This window comes from Phasianus colchicus, chromosome 3, assembly GCF_987193195.1.
Source record: "Phasianus colchicus chromosome 3, bPhaCol1.hap1.1, whole genome shotgun sequence".
Classification (NCBI taxonomy): Eukaryota; Metazoa; Chordata; class Aves; order Galliformes; family Phasianidae; genus Phasianus; species Phasianus colchicus.
This window is the reverse complement of record NC_143438.1, coordinates 47,261,822-47,279,454: the sequence shown is the minus strand read 5'-3', so window position 1 is coordinate 47,279,454 and position 17,633 is coordinate 47,261,822. Positions and strand designations below refer to the sequence as shown.

At 37.7% G+C, this 17,633-nt stretch overlaps 1 protein-coding gene across 2 annotated transcripts; it reads right to left on the bottom strand.

The window, feature by feature from the left end:
- Nucleotides 1–531: 531 nt before the first annotated feature.
- On the bottom strand, nt 532–17,633 carry METTL4 (methyltransferase 4, N6-adenosine). Of its 2 annotated transcripts, none has more exons than XM_031588913.2 (9): nt 17,500–17,633; nt 15,200–15,690; nt 14,370–14,432; nt 12,246–12,612; nt 10,556–10,625; nt 8,835–9,009; nt 8,518–8,624; nt 7,848–7,939; nt 532–1,735 (listed from the first exon to the last, which is right to left on the bottom strand). In XM_031588913.2, the coding sequence occupies exons 2-9, from the start codon at nt 15,608–15,610 to the stop codon at nt 1,590–1,592; spliced, it is 1,431 nt and encodes a 476-aa protein (XP_031444773.1). In that variant the 5' UTR covers nt 15,611–15,690; nt 17,500–17,633; the 3' UTR covers nt 532–1,589. The 2 variants fall into 2 exon arrangements, with proteins under 2 accessions (XP_031444773.1, XP_089993554.1); XM_090137428.1 differs by lacking the exon at nt 532–1,735 and adding an exon at nt 2,445–7,548.

The window sequence follows — 17,633 nt, the reverse complement described above, 5'->3', positions numbered from 1 at the left end:
ATGCGGCTTTACAGAGTACAGTGGAAAAACGAAACGTACAAACAAGATTTGTTCTGTATTTAAGGGTCATGCACTCATTTGATTCTGGATGAGACAAACCTTATGGTATGGGAGGGGAATTCTTTCCGCCTGGAGTTTCTGAGTTCCCAGGTAATGTCTTGTAAAACAGAAAGCAAGTAAGGAACCTTCCTACCCCTTATAGTTTTAGGAGGGGGTGCTCAAATACTGACAGTTTAAAATTGAAAAAGAAAATCATGCAGCAAGGAGTGCTTTTCCAGCCATCTACCTTGCCTGCTACAGTAAAGTATAAGTAAACATATGTTTTAGTTACTTACACACATATATACATATATATACATACAAAAAACTTAAATCTATGTGTGTGTGTGCATGTGTTCCTTGTTTTGTCAATTCTATTGATACAATAGTTTAAAAAAAAAAAAAAAGAAAACAATGGTAATATTGGGTCTGCTAATAAGACACTGACAAATTTTTATTTTAACTTTTATTATAAAATTAAAAAAAAAAATCAACTGACATTTGAAGTTTAAATTTAAAACCTTAACACCAAAGATTACAAAAAGTGTAATAAATGTAAAAATACAAAAAGAAGGGTGTAGTGCATTTTGCTCCCCATTATAAACAGAACACAGGAGTTTGCTGTCAGGAAAAACAGATTGTCCAGCTGCTCTGCCTGTACAGCTGCAAATGAGGAAAGAGACTTAATGAAGCTCTACCTTTTAATTTTTCCTTTTCAAAGCAAGTTGATGTGCAGCAAAGGACACAAAAATATACCATTACTAAAGAAATAAGATCTTCAGTTAAGTTGAAAAATGTAATGCACTTTTTCAAGAATATAAGGAAAGAAAAATTACAATATACTTAAATTTTGTTAAAATTTCAGTTAAGTCATTTAGGTTAGTTTAGTTAAATCTAACAGCTTAGTATCTAGAAATTGCGAGACGGTTTAGACTTTATCACTTACAGCGTATTCAGAGAATTAACACTATCCACAGAAAGATGTAATTGTTGAATGTTTTAGAAGACTGTGCCCAATTAACAAGTCAAAGACCTACGAGGTAGACAGGCAGATGCAAATATGCAGGAGAAAATACTGTCTTCATAATTATTTTAGTTTCAAACCCACTGTTTTGCAAAGACCAATCGTCCTTCAGGAAATATTTGTAATGCAAACCTATTAGTTTGCTTGCCTCTCTTTAAAAATAATACATGATCACTGTAAAAATAACACATTACAAGTGTTATGATTGGAGTACTTATGATGCTTACATTTATGGTAGCTTTAATGAGAATATCTTTCTTTTCCTGATTTTTTTTTTTTTTTTAAGGAAAAAAAAAAGAAACAGAGATGTACCTGCCCGCTAACATGAGTCTTTAACTATTCCAAGATCTTCAAAGAAGAGGAGCAGCTTTATAGATACAGATGCTATCAAACAGATATTCTGTCACTGCAAGAATTGCAAGTGAAGTGCAGTTGGTTTCATTTCTGAGTGCACCAACCAAAAGAAAAGCAAGCTCCAGAGCTTGCTAAGAAGGACGAATTTCAGAATTAAGTTACAAGAACAAAGTTAGTTTTTATTCTGCAGAAGAGTGAAATAATCAATGTGCTGAAACTTCAGAACCTCATTTCCCCAGCTGGTCCAGCCAGGCTGCAGGTTGCGAGCAAACAGCTCCAAGCACTCCACATCTGGCTTGATAAACTCTGCCAGAACCGCTGTGCAAGATAAGAAAAAAAAAAGATGAGGATAACAATGACAAAGATACAAACAACAACAGTAATAATAAACATAAAAATAAATAAAATTTCCCCAGTGCTGTTTGCAAATGAAAGATGGAATGTTTCATTGAAAAAATAAAAGAGACAGTAAATTAATTCTAGGGGTTTAATCAAACAACTGGACTATTTGTAGCGAGAAAGTCATTTAAAATGAGTGCCCTTGAGATCCTAAACAATACTGTCAAGGCCTTCAATAGCCTTGATTTATTGGTTTTCATTTAGAGAAAGAGAATGAGGATTTATTCCATCATCTACATGGGCAAGTTCTAAATTTTTCGCAAATATCCACAAAGCACTTCCTAAAGGCTCAATTGCCTCCTACATCATGAGGGCAACATTTCTATAAATAAACAGACAGACACCTTCCTTGATTAAGACTGCGCTCTTTTGCTCTGCATCTTAAAGGGGATAAAACCAATTTTTGATGAAAAATGTTGTAAGGTAAAAGAAGAAACACCAGTTTAAATAAGCAGACATTAGAAGAGCTATAAAAATGGAGGCACTTCTTTTTCTCCCCAAATAGCAATTTAGCAACAAAAGAAACCTGTATATGACTACCTTCTTTCATTCAGTAATATAAATCTCAAATTCATTGTATTTATTTACTGCCTGTATCTAAACAGATGCCAACAGATGCCAGATCAACTGGGTCACTGATTATGATTATTCTCCAAGTGGCAGAAAAAGTCATTGGTTATAGTATTTCACTTGAGAAATACTACTGCAAACACTTAATTGCTAAGCGTGTCATTTGTTATACAGAGCCATTTAGTTTGTGGATGGGTCAAAGAAATTCTTAACTAGGTTTCAGGAAATAGCCACAAAATAGTACATACAAAAATGTCCGTGGGAAAAGCAAAGGCTAAAGGAATGCAAAGGATATAAAGGAGGTAGAAAGACTGAAAAAAAGATTTATTATAAAACTACATCTTGAGTTTGCATTTTTGTGACTGAGAATGAAAGAACAAAAGCTAATAAACCATTTCTTTATCCAAAGTATATCTTGCTCACTCTTGTTGAAATCTTCTTGAAGTTTCTGAATTTCTGTAGCTTAAAAGTACAGTTCATAAACTCTGTATTGTTTGATTTGATCTCTTCAGACATGATTCATATTAGGAAGCAGAAATGTATCCAAGTAGCATACATCAAAGCCTGAGAGAGAATGCTTTTTTGGGTTCAAACCAAGTTCTGACTTTTTGCATCAAGTCTGCCAGTCACAGACTCCCTGTGTGAAACCTCGGATGCTCTTGTCATGGATTGCTCCTGCTGCAGAAAGATAAACATCCACTTCACGTTCTAATGAGCGTTAATGAACCCCAGATGCATTCTCTACTTATACAATCCAAAGCTTCAATTTATTCAAAACTTCCTTAAATATTTTGTAATGGGCATTTTCCAACATTCTTATATTTTGGTACAGACTATAAATTTGTTTTCGTTCTTCCAATCTTTAACAAATGTCAAAAGAATATTTCATATAGATTATCATCAAAGCAACTTTCAATTTAAAAAAAGACTGCTACCAGCAGGAATCTTATTCTAAAAGCCTATTCCTTTTACAGGCAAGCTAAAATCCTTATACAAATTAACTTCTGCAGCGAAGAGTCTGAAAACATGCACATTCTGACAGAAAACTTCTTGCTCTGAATACTGCTGTTGAGTGTCACACCACTTCAAAGAAGCTGCTTTTGCATCATTTTGCAAATTTTTCTTTTAATTATGTGGTAAAATGTATTATTCTTTTTCCATGCTGCTGCCAACGTTTTAACAAAAGTCTTCCAAAAATCTGTTCTTTTCATCATCTAAGAAAGCCCATGGTGCAGGAGGATGTACTTTTTCCATGGAAGAGAAGGGAGAGACTGTGGAATGCAAATCCAAAGCTTTTGGTAAGCTCTCTGGGAGCAAATCTAACAGCTGTAGGATATTATTATTTTGACCCAAACATGCATAAGATCATGCAGAGCTTACTGCAGATGATTATTTTTTTCTTCTTCATATCAAAATAAAATAGAACTGTTTTATGCCTAAGCAGAGGAAAGAATGATCTAGGTGACAAAACTTCGCTAATAACACCTAACAAGTTTTGAAATTTGTTCTTAAAAGGCATAGATTACAAATGTCATCACAGCACTTAGTCCAATAAGTCAGAAGCAGGTTCCACTGAGCACCAAAAACTTCCATGCCTAAGAGAAAAATCTGAAAAGCATACTTAATTGATTCAGCTAGACTTACAGCAGATTGGTTTGCCAGAAAGCAAAAAAAAGAGGCAGCCAAAAATGACCAGTTCCAAACGAACCAGAAGACTGTGCCAATCTTTTGAACAACTTGGTCATAGAATTTAAACTGGAAGTCCCAAGAATCTTCCTCTCTCACATTCCCCGAGAGAAGGTCTTTATGTACAAAGTGTTTTTGAAAAAAACAAATTACAGAGATAGATTACATATAAGACAAGATTACATTATAGTATGATTCTTCATTGCTTGGATATGGCATTTACATAATCGCATCAAGCTGTAGCATTCACTGCAAGAGAAATTAGCATATCAAGAGGGCAATAATATGGCTGTATTTTGTTGGCATAAGATCTTATTACACTGGTTGCCTTGAGCACCAAGTTTTCACATCTTATGGTATGAATTATAACCTCTTTGTTAGTCTTTTATGGCCTTTATACCACCAAAAGGCTACCTCAGCACATATGGATCTAACTTCTGTCCCTTCAGCAAACTTAAGTTCTTCCTGAAAACAGATTAGAGGATCTACATCAGTAGAAAAACTATATGTTCATTTTTCTACAGTAGGGACAGATATTTTTTAATTTTTAACAATTACTTCTACATGCTTATAGAGACTACTGACAATTAGCAGCTTAAATAGACAATAAATAGATTATTCTTCATTATTTGCAGATGTCAAACACTGCAGGTGCAACTCAGGTATCTATACATGGACATCTAATGCCCACAAAGCTAGCACAAGGCCAGCTGGTAGGTATAACACTGGTTTTACTCTTGATGGCACACATTATCCAAGATGCATGCTGTTAAATCATCTAAATGAGCAAAAGAAGGAACCATTTTGAAACAAGCAACAGCTTCCCCTTCTCTTTTCAGCTTCCATTACCTAAACAATAAATTCTGCACAGCAAATTGGATAAATAAGGTGAAAATGATTTTATTGGCTTTTTACTGTCTGATTTGTGAGCCATACACAGCACAGCCCACACATAATTGAACTCATTTCATAGTAAGCCTTCAAAATTTTGCAATGCAGAGGCCCTTATTGCCTGATTTGTCTAGAAAAAGACCAGAAAAAAAGATGAGAAACTCAGGGCAAAGATGGCTTAATATCTCTGTATCTTTCCTAAACTTTCTGTTTAAGCTAGATTTTGATGTACCCATTGATTAGTCTACCAGAAGAGGGTAGAAGTAAATGCTTTCTGTTTCTATTTCCACTTTCCTAACAGCCTCACAAGCCATAGAGTTACTACAGAAGAAGTAAGTTTCCAAGATTTTCCTCTGCATGCTTCTGCTGGAGATCTGCAAAGCAGCTAGAACACAGCCAATAATTAATACTAATGTTTTTAGGCATACTCGTATGTGGCAATAATGTTTTTTAGCAATAAATGTACATGCTACATACTAGAGGAGAAATGCCTATAACAAGAAGAATCTCTAAAACAGAAAAAGGAAAAAAAGTTCAACCTTCTTTTATATCATCTCTATGCGAAGTATCATTTAAGTATTAAAGAGCAATAGTGAATAGAATTAGAAAGAAAACCCGCTGTTATCTGAATCAAAACCAAGAGTGATAAAATTTCATTTTAACACATTTGCATAAAGCAGTTTAAGTACACTTACAATTATGTATTAAAGCTCTAAGAACTGAACACAGCACATACATCACCCAAAACCCCTACAGTCACAATTTCATAGTTAAATGCACTGCAGGAACCCAAACATCTCTTTTTGATGGCTTACTTTAATTTACATCTTCTTCTTCCTCCAGGGAGAGAAACTGTTATAATAAGTCATTAAGTGGCTACATATGTAGGAACGTACAGCCTTTACAGTAGTAACTAGAAATAAAGTGCCAGACAGCATCAGTAAATAATAATATTTTTGGCTTTGTTACTTCTTAAACAAAGCATAAAGAATGTGTGTGACTCATCAAGTGTCCTTCTCCCCCATTGCTAAATCTCTGCTTCTGCTCAAATTTCTTCTAAACTATTTTAGCATGTAGCTCAACTGCTCTCTACTGGCCACTTGAGAATATTACCTGATCATGAAAGCAATAGCCTTTAAGAAGACAAATCAACAGCCATTAGTCTACCTTTTCATTCCATAAGCCTGTTCTGAATGAAGCTGCCAACATTGTACACACACATGTAATTTTATAGGAACTGTATAAACCACTGATTTTGATCGATAGTAAATTTATTCCTCAAATAGAAACATGAATACAGCACAACGGTATCAAAATCAATCATGTAAAGATTCAAGAAATACATAAAAATTGGTACAGACAATTTCTTTCAAAACCCATTCGGGATCATCGTTTATAAAGACTTAATACAGTTTCTAGATTCTCCACTACAGAAAAGAAGAGCTCTGAGGACCATCTGATGCCAGAATTCTCTACAGTATGTACACAAACTGCTGCTTTTTACTCTTGGATATATCAGAAGTTTTCGGATCATGTCTGAGCATATTGCTCAAGTACTGGTTTTCTGAAAAGGCCCTAGGTGGCTGCCTCACAAATCACTGCTGTGCCACCCATTAGCTTAAATCAACAGACATACTGCCTGCTGTAGTCATAATTTTTAAAGATGTAGCTTCAGAACTGCAAACAGATGCTTCCTAGAATTGCTCTTTTCTTTTTATATAAAGCTAACCCAAACTACGTCAACTACTAATTTTTTAACAGCTATATATATATAATATATATATGCATGTTTTGATTTAATAACAAATACAATCCCCAAACATAAATTTCAAAGCCTCCCTGGAAGTGCAACCATCATTCAGATGAGCTTCCTAACTTTAGTAATTCTGTTCCTTGGGAACCAAGAAAAGAAAGCACGTCAGCACAATGGAGGGAACAGGCCAGTGATGCCTTTCCAACGGCAGCATGCATTTCTTCTGCCTGAGTTTTCTGATGTGATGACATTGAACCATGTATACCAGTAATATCTATAGGTACATCATGAGTTTTCCCCTCGGGAAGTATGAAACTATTTTTGCAAGAGGAATTAAATAAGTTTCTTGCCATATAATAGTAAGGCACTCGGGTGCTATAATAATGAAAGAATCTATTGATAAAAGCCGTCAAGGAAGTTTTTCTCTGGAATAATGTGCAAAAGGTAGCACATGATACAGAAGTCTTTTGAACTTGCAGAATCTTTTGAACTAAATCTTGAAAAATTGAAATGATTCATCCAAATGCTAACTGGCTAGTTGGGAGCTATTGCATCAATTTCAGTGAATTAATGCAGCCCCCTGGAAATAAACAGGGTATGCCTTCTTTGTTGCCTACTGTCAACAGTTTTAAAAAGATTCACGTTACAGATTTAAAGGCAGAACTGCACTACAGGTGTATAAGCAACTAATGCAGAAATAGAAACACTTGCTGTTTTTATTAGCTAAGTAGAAGATACTTCATCTTATGTGTTCCCGAAGTTCACTGCCACCACCACGGGAGCTTCACATCCTTTGGGATAACTTAATACATACACCATTTATAATTTGTTCCTGCAGGATTTCAAAAGCAAGTGTAGAAAAATGTAGTTCAATTTCTTCATTTTTACTCAGAATATTCACACAATTGTCCATGAAGTTCTATTTTTTACAGTGATTTTCTTTTTTAGACCTTAGGTGCCTAAAAAGCATTTTTAGAAATGTTGAGGAATCACAGGTCCTGGTGGGCACAATTGCTTAGCATATGGGAAATTAAGATGCATCATATATACACATATCTCATTTTAGGTACACCATCTCAGATGCCCAAACCAAACACCCCACAGAAACATGACAAATCAATAAAAACATACCAGTGAGAGGGGGCTTATGTGAATGTAGACTGCAGGGTATGCTGACAATTATCTTATGTTCTGGAACTGGAAGTAAATCTTCAGATTTCCTGCTGTACAAACCAGAACAAGAAACAAAATGTGAGAATGAATAGCATCAGAATGAAACATACACAATTCTCTGATACCTGAGATAGGAGTTAAGAGTGTTTATTCACAATCAAACTTCGCAAAAGCCTAAGGGAAATTGAATGTTGCTCCCTGATAACGCGTAAAAGAGGGGGTCCAAAATAATTAAGAATTGAGACAAAACACGATTAACAATAGCCACACTAAGCCATCAAGAACAAACAACATAGTTGTTTCCATCAGCAGCCAAAAATGGCTTCAGCTTATTTTAAGGACTTGGGATCAAACAGAACCTACCAGCAAAGGAAGTCCACACCTTTTATTTGAGCCAGTTCTCCAACATAGACAGACATAAGGGACACACAAAAAGATTCCACCCTTTCATCTTACTAAAGCACTCCCTCTTCCTAAAGCAAGTGAGGCCATTTTTAGGTTCAAAATCAGCCAAAGATGATGCCAAAAGGAGATCTGGGAACAGTATATTGTATTATGGACAGATGACACACAAGTAAGTAGAATCCTAGCAGCCTCAAAAAAAAAAATTACCACAAGCCTAGCATACCTTAGGGCTTCCTTTATGTTTCCTTGAACTCTCCCCAGTATAAGAACTTCATAGGGCTTTTTGTGGAAAGAATCCAAAGGCAATACAAATTCTCCATATCTAGTAATCTGACACAGAGGAGTTAGAAATACACAGTGGAAGATTTTCAAATCCAATTCTCCCAGCAAGACACTACCTGATAAAAAGGAAGATATTGACAACACCATACGTTTCAAATACAAAAGCACATCAAAATAGATAGAGAATTTATAGAACTATAAAGTGCCATATTGAAAGACCCCTCAGTTGCCAAGAAAGCAATAATACAAAGAACTTACTTTTACCCAGTGCCACTCAGCAAGTGTTTTCACAGACCAATGTGGATAAAGTTCATCCTTAACAAAACGTAAGTGCTTCTGTCTGTTAGTCACCCATGTGACAACAAGACAATCTGGAGCAGCTAGCGCTGATACAGGAATCTGCTTGATTTGCCATGAAGACAAGTAGCTGTATCTGTATACCAATACAGTGAGAAAGCAAGTTAGCATACACCACATAATAAAATTGCAAAGCAACAAAAACAAGGAAATTACACAGCCAAAATGTTTAAAGAAATATCTTCTGTCCGCATAGAAAGTCATAAAAAATAGGCCCAGAGTGACACCCAGTGGACAGATCCACTGGATTCTGATATGAAATCATTACTCTGTGTACTTAAGTTTTAGTGAGCAGAATTTTTAACTACAAATTTCCTTTAACATTGACAAGATAATGAACTCAGCAAGTAACAATAGTGTTGAAGATGCCTTCTGGTTTTATTCTGCAAAGGAGAGAGGGTATAGCTGGCTAATTCATGTCTGTGAATTTCATGTCTAAAATTTTCCTAAGAGTAACTTATATTGGTAAAAAAAAACCAATGTATTTGAATGAGTTTAACTGACTTCCTAGAGGTTTCTGTAGGGCTTTTAAAGTAATATATATACTAACCAATCTCTGTCTACAAATCATATCTTCATAAGAAGCTTAAGAAGTTACAGTAGAAAGTTACAAGGCTCTATTTTCTCTTCGGCCCTCTTTCACATGGATGCAATCCTATGGTAATCAAGGGAGCTCCACTGGCATAAACTTAATGTTACTCAGAGGAGAAAAAGGCCCATAAAATTCTAAGTTAATGACTTCATAAAGTACAGTACTCAGAAAGTTCCTATTGCACTTGAGGATTTTACTGTTGCATTATCACTTTCTCCTATTTATCAGAATAAAGCTCAAAAAAAAAAAACCCTAAAACTTCTTAATTGGACCTCAGCCCTAGAAATATTTTAACTAACTTTATGTAGTATTAATAATAATTATTAATTTAAAATGAGTATCTGCATGATCTGGGCCATACAAAACAGTTAACTCCAAGCCTTCCCTAGAAGTAGAGCAAACTAGCATTCTTTCACTAATGAGGTAATTTCATAGAATCATGGAATGACCTGGGTTGAAAAGGACCACAACGATCATCAAGTTTCAACCCCCCTGCTATGTGCAGGGTCACCAACCTCCAGACCAGGCTGCCCAGAGCCACATCCAGCCTGGCCTTGAATGCCTCCAGGCATGGGGCATCCACAACCTCCTTGGGCAACCTGTTCCAGTGCGTCACCAACCTCTGTGTGAAAAACTTCCTCCTAATACCTAACCTAAATCTTCTTTGTCTCAGTTTAAAACTATTCCCCCTTGTCCTATCACTGTCCATCCTTGTAAACAGTCACTCTCCCTGCTGTTTATACACCCTTTCAAATACTGAAAGGCCACAGTGAGGTCTCCCCAGAGCCTTTTCTTTTCCAAATTTAAGATACAGCCTTGCAAATATTTTGTATTAAAAATTTCCAAGCCACTTCACTGAAATTCCTGAGACAATCTTAGAGTTGAACTTTCAGACTTTGGCACGTACCAAAGTATTTGCTAGCTTAAGCTACAACTGTGGTTACATCAGTCTTGGATTGCAACAGTAAATTAAAATGTAAATTACCCATTGTAAACAGAGATGACAAGGTAATTTTACAATAAAGTTTACCTATTACTCCTTTTAACAGATTTGTTCTCCCATGGTGGATCGATCACAATTACATCATATTTTTTCTTGTCTGGGAAAAGAAATTACACAAAATTAAATTAGTAAAGAAACCAGTAAAAAAAGTACTAGTTAAAATAGGCTTAGCTACCTAAATACAGACAATATTTGAAAAACTAACTAGACGTCAAAACTGCAAATGTTCTTTTTTTCTTTTTTTCCCCAAATAATGAAACAAAAGTTTAAATACTTAAGATAATCATACACTTCTCAGATTCCTAGGCTGATTACCTAAGAAAAGGATGCTTGTGTGACTTGTGCTGGATTCAATACCTCCAAGAAATGTCAAACCTCTTGGGGAATTTAAAACAAAAACTTCATACAGCACCAGTCTCCAAGACATTAAAATTTCTCCAAGCTTCCTGAAAGAAGCTATGTAATAAGGCACCAAGCTGAGAGAAAGGCTGCACCCTTGAACCCTTGAAGTTTTCTGTCCTGTTTGATCTTTCAGCAGCTCTGTACATGCAGAGCTATGAACCAGTCCTGGAAAACTGTTTTACACTACTAGAGGTTAGCAGACAGAAAGAGCTAGACTCAGTGTGAGAAATGGAAATTAGTGGGCAACAGGAAGGAAACTGAAGCAGTTTTCATAACGGAAGTTGGGTTTGCGTTAATGGAAGAAGATACAGAACACATCTGTGAAAAAAGATGGACTCCCTAATGTTGTTTTTCCCAGAGAACATACTCCTTCCTTTATTGAGCCTGATACTAATTGTTTAAATAGCTAGTAAGAACAATAATTTAATATTTAATGTCCTTTACATCTTATTCCTTTATTAACATTGGAGGTGTTGTCCTCACAATGGACTGACCCTAGCCTGCAAGAAATATTTCTCATTCAGCAGCTGGATCACCTCTCCTATGAAGAAAGGCTGAGGGAACTGGGTTAATTTAGCATGGAGAAGAGAAGGCTTTGCAGCCTACCAGTACCTAAAGGTGACCTAAAAGAAAGCTGAAGATGGACTCTCTATTAGAGAATGTAGTGATAAGACACAGAGAAATGACTTTGAACTAAATAGGGGAGATTTAGATTACATACTAGGAAGAAATTGTTTACTCGGAGGGTGATGAGACACTGGAACAGGCTGACAGAGAAGCTGTGGGTGCCCCATTCCTGGAGGCCAGGTTGGATGCGGCCCTGGGCAGCTGAGTCGCTGGGTGGCAATGCTGCCCATAGTAGGGGGCTGGAAATGGATGGCGTCTAGTGTCTCTTCCAACCCAAACCATTATATGATTATATGATAGTTTATTTCCAATTCAATGCATTTATTTGACTCCTAGATCCACCATGGCTCAGAATATGCTTAATAATTGCTGCATTCTGTGTTTCATGTAAAAATGCAATGGCTGAGATTTTTCTTGGAGCCCCTTGGAGCCTCCCTATGAAACGTACTCCTACCTTCACTGAAGATTCCTTTGAAAACCTTCACCTATTTGCACAAAGTTACAAATGCCACTTTGAAAGCTTGCAGTAGCATCATCAGCATGATGCTCTATGTTAGAAAACAGTTCACTGAGTCCTTAGTTATCTTGACATTAACCTGCTTTCTAAGGCAGGAAAGAAGAGATAGATTCTTAAGATAGGGGATAGTCTATCCCTATTCTAAAGAAGGGATAGACTAAAGATACTTACAGTTCAGCAGGGGTTGTAAACATGAAATATCAGATAAAAGGAAACTGCTCTTCGGTGGCACCAAGTACTTCTGTCCCATCAATACAACTATCTTTGCACAGTTTGAGTTGTTCTCTGTAACACATGAAAGCAGGTCATGCTCTGGAATGGTGGTTTCATCATCTAGCACATTCACAGCTTGATGATCACCATCATTTACAGCTGGAAATTGCTTTGCCATTTCACATAATTCAGCCAACCCACAGTCAATGCGTCCAGGAACAACGTTCTTCCCACAACTGGGTGCTGCAGCAGCACGATGAAGAAAACCACTTTTGAGTCCCTCTTGGACTAAATGCAAAGTGCCTTCCCAAATGAATTTTCTGATCTGTATGATCATAAAGAGGAGAAGAAAAACAAAACAAGAGAGAAATAATCTTTTGAGTATATGCATAGTATCATCAGGAAATGAAACAGAAATCAAAACATCTTCACTCTGCAGTGGGAGAAGAACCCTTCCAAACACCAAAACCATCACCTGAAGAGCTATTTGTGCATAATAATGAGGGCATGCTAACTTACAGTGGGTTTTATTTTGTTTGGGTTTTTTTTGGCAAAGTGGCAATAGTCAGAAATCTAGAGAAAGACATCCTGGTGAATGAAAGTTTTCACAGACATAGTGGTAGAATATTACTGTTCTAAACAAACAAATTTCAAGGCAATGTAACACTTAACTTGAAGTTTAACTTAAAGTCTACAAGCATAATTTTGATTGAGTACATACCTGGATCAAAAACCACTATGTTTTAATTTGCTTTCAAAGCCAATATCACGTATGCATGTAAACCAAATTACAGTTTTAAAAACTGGTTCTGCAACTTTTTAAAATAACACATTTCTCAAATAACAATGCCAAGATTCTTGGATCTGCATGCACATTCATTTCTTCAGCAATATTCCCTATACAGAACACAGAGACCAACCTAATTCTCAAATCATTGAGCCCTTATGAGGTTTATTTTTGGTGAAGAATTTTTGCTCATTTAAAACAGCTTTATTGGCAGATTCTGTAGTTTCTAACACAGGTTTCAAATACTTATTATTGTTTCTAAAGCTACTGAAGAAGGAATGCTCAAGAAGATGTCTGGTTGTTGGTTGTTTGTTGTGTTTTTTTTTTTTTAACACTCTCTTACAAAATACCAAAAAATCCTGAATGTGTTCTTTTAAAAATCATTTCTGTAGTAGCACAACCCTTGAGATATCTGAAGGAGTAGTGTATTAACTTAAATATTTTCACTCATAAACCGTGTTTGATGTTGAACTTCAAAGTTCTCTCATTTAAGGCTATTCTTCACATCCATAGCTTATTCAGAACAATACTTATGGGACCCCTACACTGTAAGATAACAAACTGCACATTTGCTACAAAATCATTATTGTGTAAAGGAAGAAAAAATATTTCTTTAAGTATAGCCTTAAGAGGAATAGAATTAAACAAATAGCCCAATGAGTACATTAGACAGATAAAAGCAAGCAAGTGTAGGTCCTTGTTAGATTCACATCTCTATTTAGGAAAACATAAGTATATATCAAATATCATTCACAGATTATCTTTTTACAATTTACTAGTACAGTTCAGTGGTAGCAGTTTTACCAGTGCATCACTAACATGAGCCCCAGCAAGAACTCAAATTCCCATCTATTCATAATGCTTTGGTATGATTATCATAATGTAAGGCATTCTAACACGAATAAGTCTTTTCTCAGTAGAAATGAGACATCTTGGAGCACTTCTGATCAGAGAAGCCTATAATAACTTCAACCGGGTGTCATGATACATTAAAAATGAACTGATCTACAGAACAGCTTACGTTGCTTATTTCAAAATAGTCATTTCCTGCTCAATTAACATTCAACCCATCACTACATAATAGCTTCCAGCTATTTGAAAGCTGGTTGCATATCTAGTTTGTTTTCACATATATCTACATAGAAGTTATTCTCAGCATGCACTGGAGAGAAGACCTTCCCATTAGTGGAGCAAGCTACAAGAAGAGAACTTATTTACAACTGCGTTTTGTAGTCCATGCATAGCTCAAAATTAAGTGTCACATACTTGCAAAATTATCTTCTATTCAAACTTACCTTGGCATGGTATTCTAAAGCATCCAGTTCACCTTGGTTGAATGCACATTTTCTTTTACGTTTCTGTAGAAGGAGCAAACAGGATAAGAAAAAAAAAAGGAAAACATTACTGCATAATAAAAACAAACAAAAAAAAACCTCAAACATACCTAAATTACAAATCAACTCTTTTAAAACTGAAAGAAACTTCCTATCTATTCCTTTCTATTAGAAGTATGAAGCCAGTAAGCAAAAATATAATCATAAAATACTTAGGCTGCTGGAGGTGGCGTGGCAAAGCTATGTTATATTATTATTCATAGCACAGGGATCTAACATTACCTAGCATATGCCACCATTCACGTTCAGGCTTCCTTTAGGTCTATACTAGAAAGTGTTTGTTCAGCTGCCAAGCGCAGTAACAGGAGAAAAACAAGTAGGTCTTCAAAGGTTAGATTTGTTAGTTTAGACCTGTAACATTTTCCAGTTGTTTGTTGTTTCAGGACTGTAATAAACAGTACTGTATGGTCTATATATTGAAAGTAAATTCAAACTGTTCTTCTTTCCATGTTAATCTGGACAACCATGACAGCTACCACAGTTTAACTCAAGCCCAATGCCACAACAAACACCAAAGGATTTCACAAGAAATCAATTGCTTTTGAGTCACAGGATGCAAGTTACTGACAGAAGAGACTTCAGAATAACATTGAGTGCTTACATTTTCCATGCATTTTGAAATCTATTGTGGAAAATCTGCTCTTCTATGTGTCTTCAGAAAGCAGAAATAGTGTTAATGGCAGGTTATTTACCTGAGGATGACCATAGCTACTACACCCTAAAGAACATACCTTCTTAGCACCAGCAACAGAATCCTTGACACCACAGTTGGATCCTTCTTGGTGTTCTGCTCTGCTGATGGCCTTCATTTCTGTGAAACTCAGATCAGGGCTTCCCTGCAACAGCTGTTCCTCAGGAGCTGCAGCTATATGCGCGTTAGAAATGTGAAAGAATTCTTCCCGAAATACATATCTTGTTCTTGCTGTTTTACCTTCTGTTTCTACAGCATCACCAGGACCATCACTTGAAGAGGTGGTAGCAAATGTAGAAGTAGGATGATCGTTAGTAGAACTGACAGAAGTACTGATGGTGACATCACCAGTGTATGCAAAGGAGTCACAGATCTCATAGCCACACTGGTTGATGAAAGACAGATGGTCCAGGAGCCACCCTGCTGTCAGCCGATGTACTACAGACATCATAGGTCCCCTCTTTAGGGAGAAAAATCAACTTCCTGAAACCGTAGCAGATAATCACACAGGCTTCCTGAAGCAAATTCCTCCTGCAGGAGTAACATACTTATTTAAGAATTACTTCTCATTACTGTTTCATAAAGTAACACCGTTTTGTGACAGACATTTCCCTGTGCCCATGGACACACCACAGAAAATTCCTGATTTACACTGGTTTCACTATTAGGACCTCTGTTTGAAACCTAACTCAGTTTTTTATGGTATGGGTTTGTTGTTATTTTTTTGCTTTGTTTTGTTTTCTCATTTATTTTTTTTTAAATAGCTTTCTATATAATATCATGTCGCATGGAATTACTTATTCTAAGAGCCCTCTTTTTAAAAGTTAGCAATTATATACTGTAACACTCCATAACACAGGATTCAGTAGCAAAAACATAAGTATGTTTTATGTGCTCTTGAAGAAAACCATCACATTATTATGTATTTCTTGATCACATCCTAGTTTGTCACAGAAAATGAGTTGAGCAATCTGGCCTTCTATGAAGTAAACGGAGATGTGGCAATCCCAGATATGCATTGGGGCAATCCCAGGTATGTGTACAGACTGGGAGAAGAATTCATTGAGAGCAGCCCTGCAGAGGAGGAATTGGAAGCCCTGGTGGATAAAAAGATGGATGTGAGCCAGAAGCATGCTCTTGCATCCCAGAAGGCCAACTGTGTCCTGGGCTGCATCAAAAGAGGTGGCAGGCAGGGAGGGGGAGGGAACTGTCCTCCTCTACTCTGCCCCTACTCTGCCTGGAGTATAGTGTCAAAGCCTAGGTCCCCAACACAAGAAAGATGTTGAGCTGTTGGAGCAGGTCCAGAGGAGGACCACAAAGATCATCAAGGGGCTGGAGTACCTCTCTTATGAAGAAACATTGAGGAAATTGGGCTTATTCAGCTTGGAGAAGTCTCCAGGGAGACCTCATTGTAGCCTTACAGTACTTGAAGGCAGGTTATAAACAGGAGAGCAATGGACTTTTTCCATGGTTTGCTAATGATAGGGCAAGGGGGAATGTTTTAAACTAAAGGAGAGGAGATTTAGGTTAGATGTTAGGAGGAAATTCTTCACACAGAGGGCGGTGACGCACCAGACCAGAGCAGGCTGCCCAGAGAAGCTGTGGTGCCCCATTCCTGGAAGTGCTCAAGGCCAGGTTGAATGGGGTGGTGGGCAGCTGAGTGGGGTTGGCAGCCCTGCCCACGGTAGGGGATTGGGACTGGGTGGGCTTTAAGATTTCTTCCAACACAAGCCATTCTATTTAAGAGCCTTATGGTCTTCCAGCCACTTAAAATGATAGAATATCTTGAGTTGGAAAGGACCCACAAAGATCATCGAGTCCTACACCCAGCTCCACACAGGACCACACAAGAATTCAAAACTTGTGTCCGAGGGCACTGTCCGAATGCTCCTTTAATTTCAGAAACTTGAGGCTGTGCCCACCGCCCTGTGGTGCAGCAGCTGTCCCTAACCCCCAGCTGCCCTCCCCTGACACAGCTCCATGCCGTTCCCTCGGGCCCCGTCGCTGTCACACACAGCAGAGCTCAGCGCTGCCCTCCGCTCCCTGTGAGGAGCTGCAGCCGCCATCAGGCCTCCTCTCAGCTCCTCTACTGAACCAACCCAGGGATCTCAGCCGCTCGTCACAGTTATTGCCCTCCTCTGGGCGCTCGCTAACAGGAGACAAACCCGTTACAGGCAGGGAACAGCCTAGCACGATGAAGCACTCCTTGCAGGCCGCTCTCTCCCCACGCTCGCCCTGAGGAACCCTCTGCAAAGCCCCGAGACCGCGCGTCTGTCGCTCCGCACGGGGCAGATCCCCAAGCACCCCGCAGCCCAGAGGCTCTCTCGCTCTTTCACTCACCGACGCCGCTCAGCCACCGGCGAGCGCCGCCATCTTGTTGTACGGCAGCGGGTCGGACAGAGCGCGACAGGCTGAGCCGGCGGAAGCGGCGACGCCCCCAAGTCTCCCTCGGCTGCCGTCTCTGCGCTGTGACG

Excerpts from the sequence above, each read along its gene's own strand:
- METTL4 (XM_031588913.2), bottom strand. The coding sequence starts at position 15,610 with ATGATGTCTGTAGTACATCGGCTGACAGCAGGGTGGCTCCTGGACCAT. Across the intron at positions 12,613-14,369 it reads CTTTAGAATACCATGCCAAG|ATCAGAAAATTCATTTGGGA; the intron begins GTAAGTTTGAAT and ends ATGATCATACAG. Across the intron at positions 9,010-10,555 it reads TCTGTTAAAAGGAGTAATAG|ATACAGCTACTTGTCTTCAT; the intron begins GTAAACTTTATT and ends ATTGGTATACAG.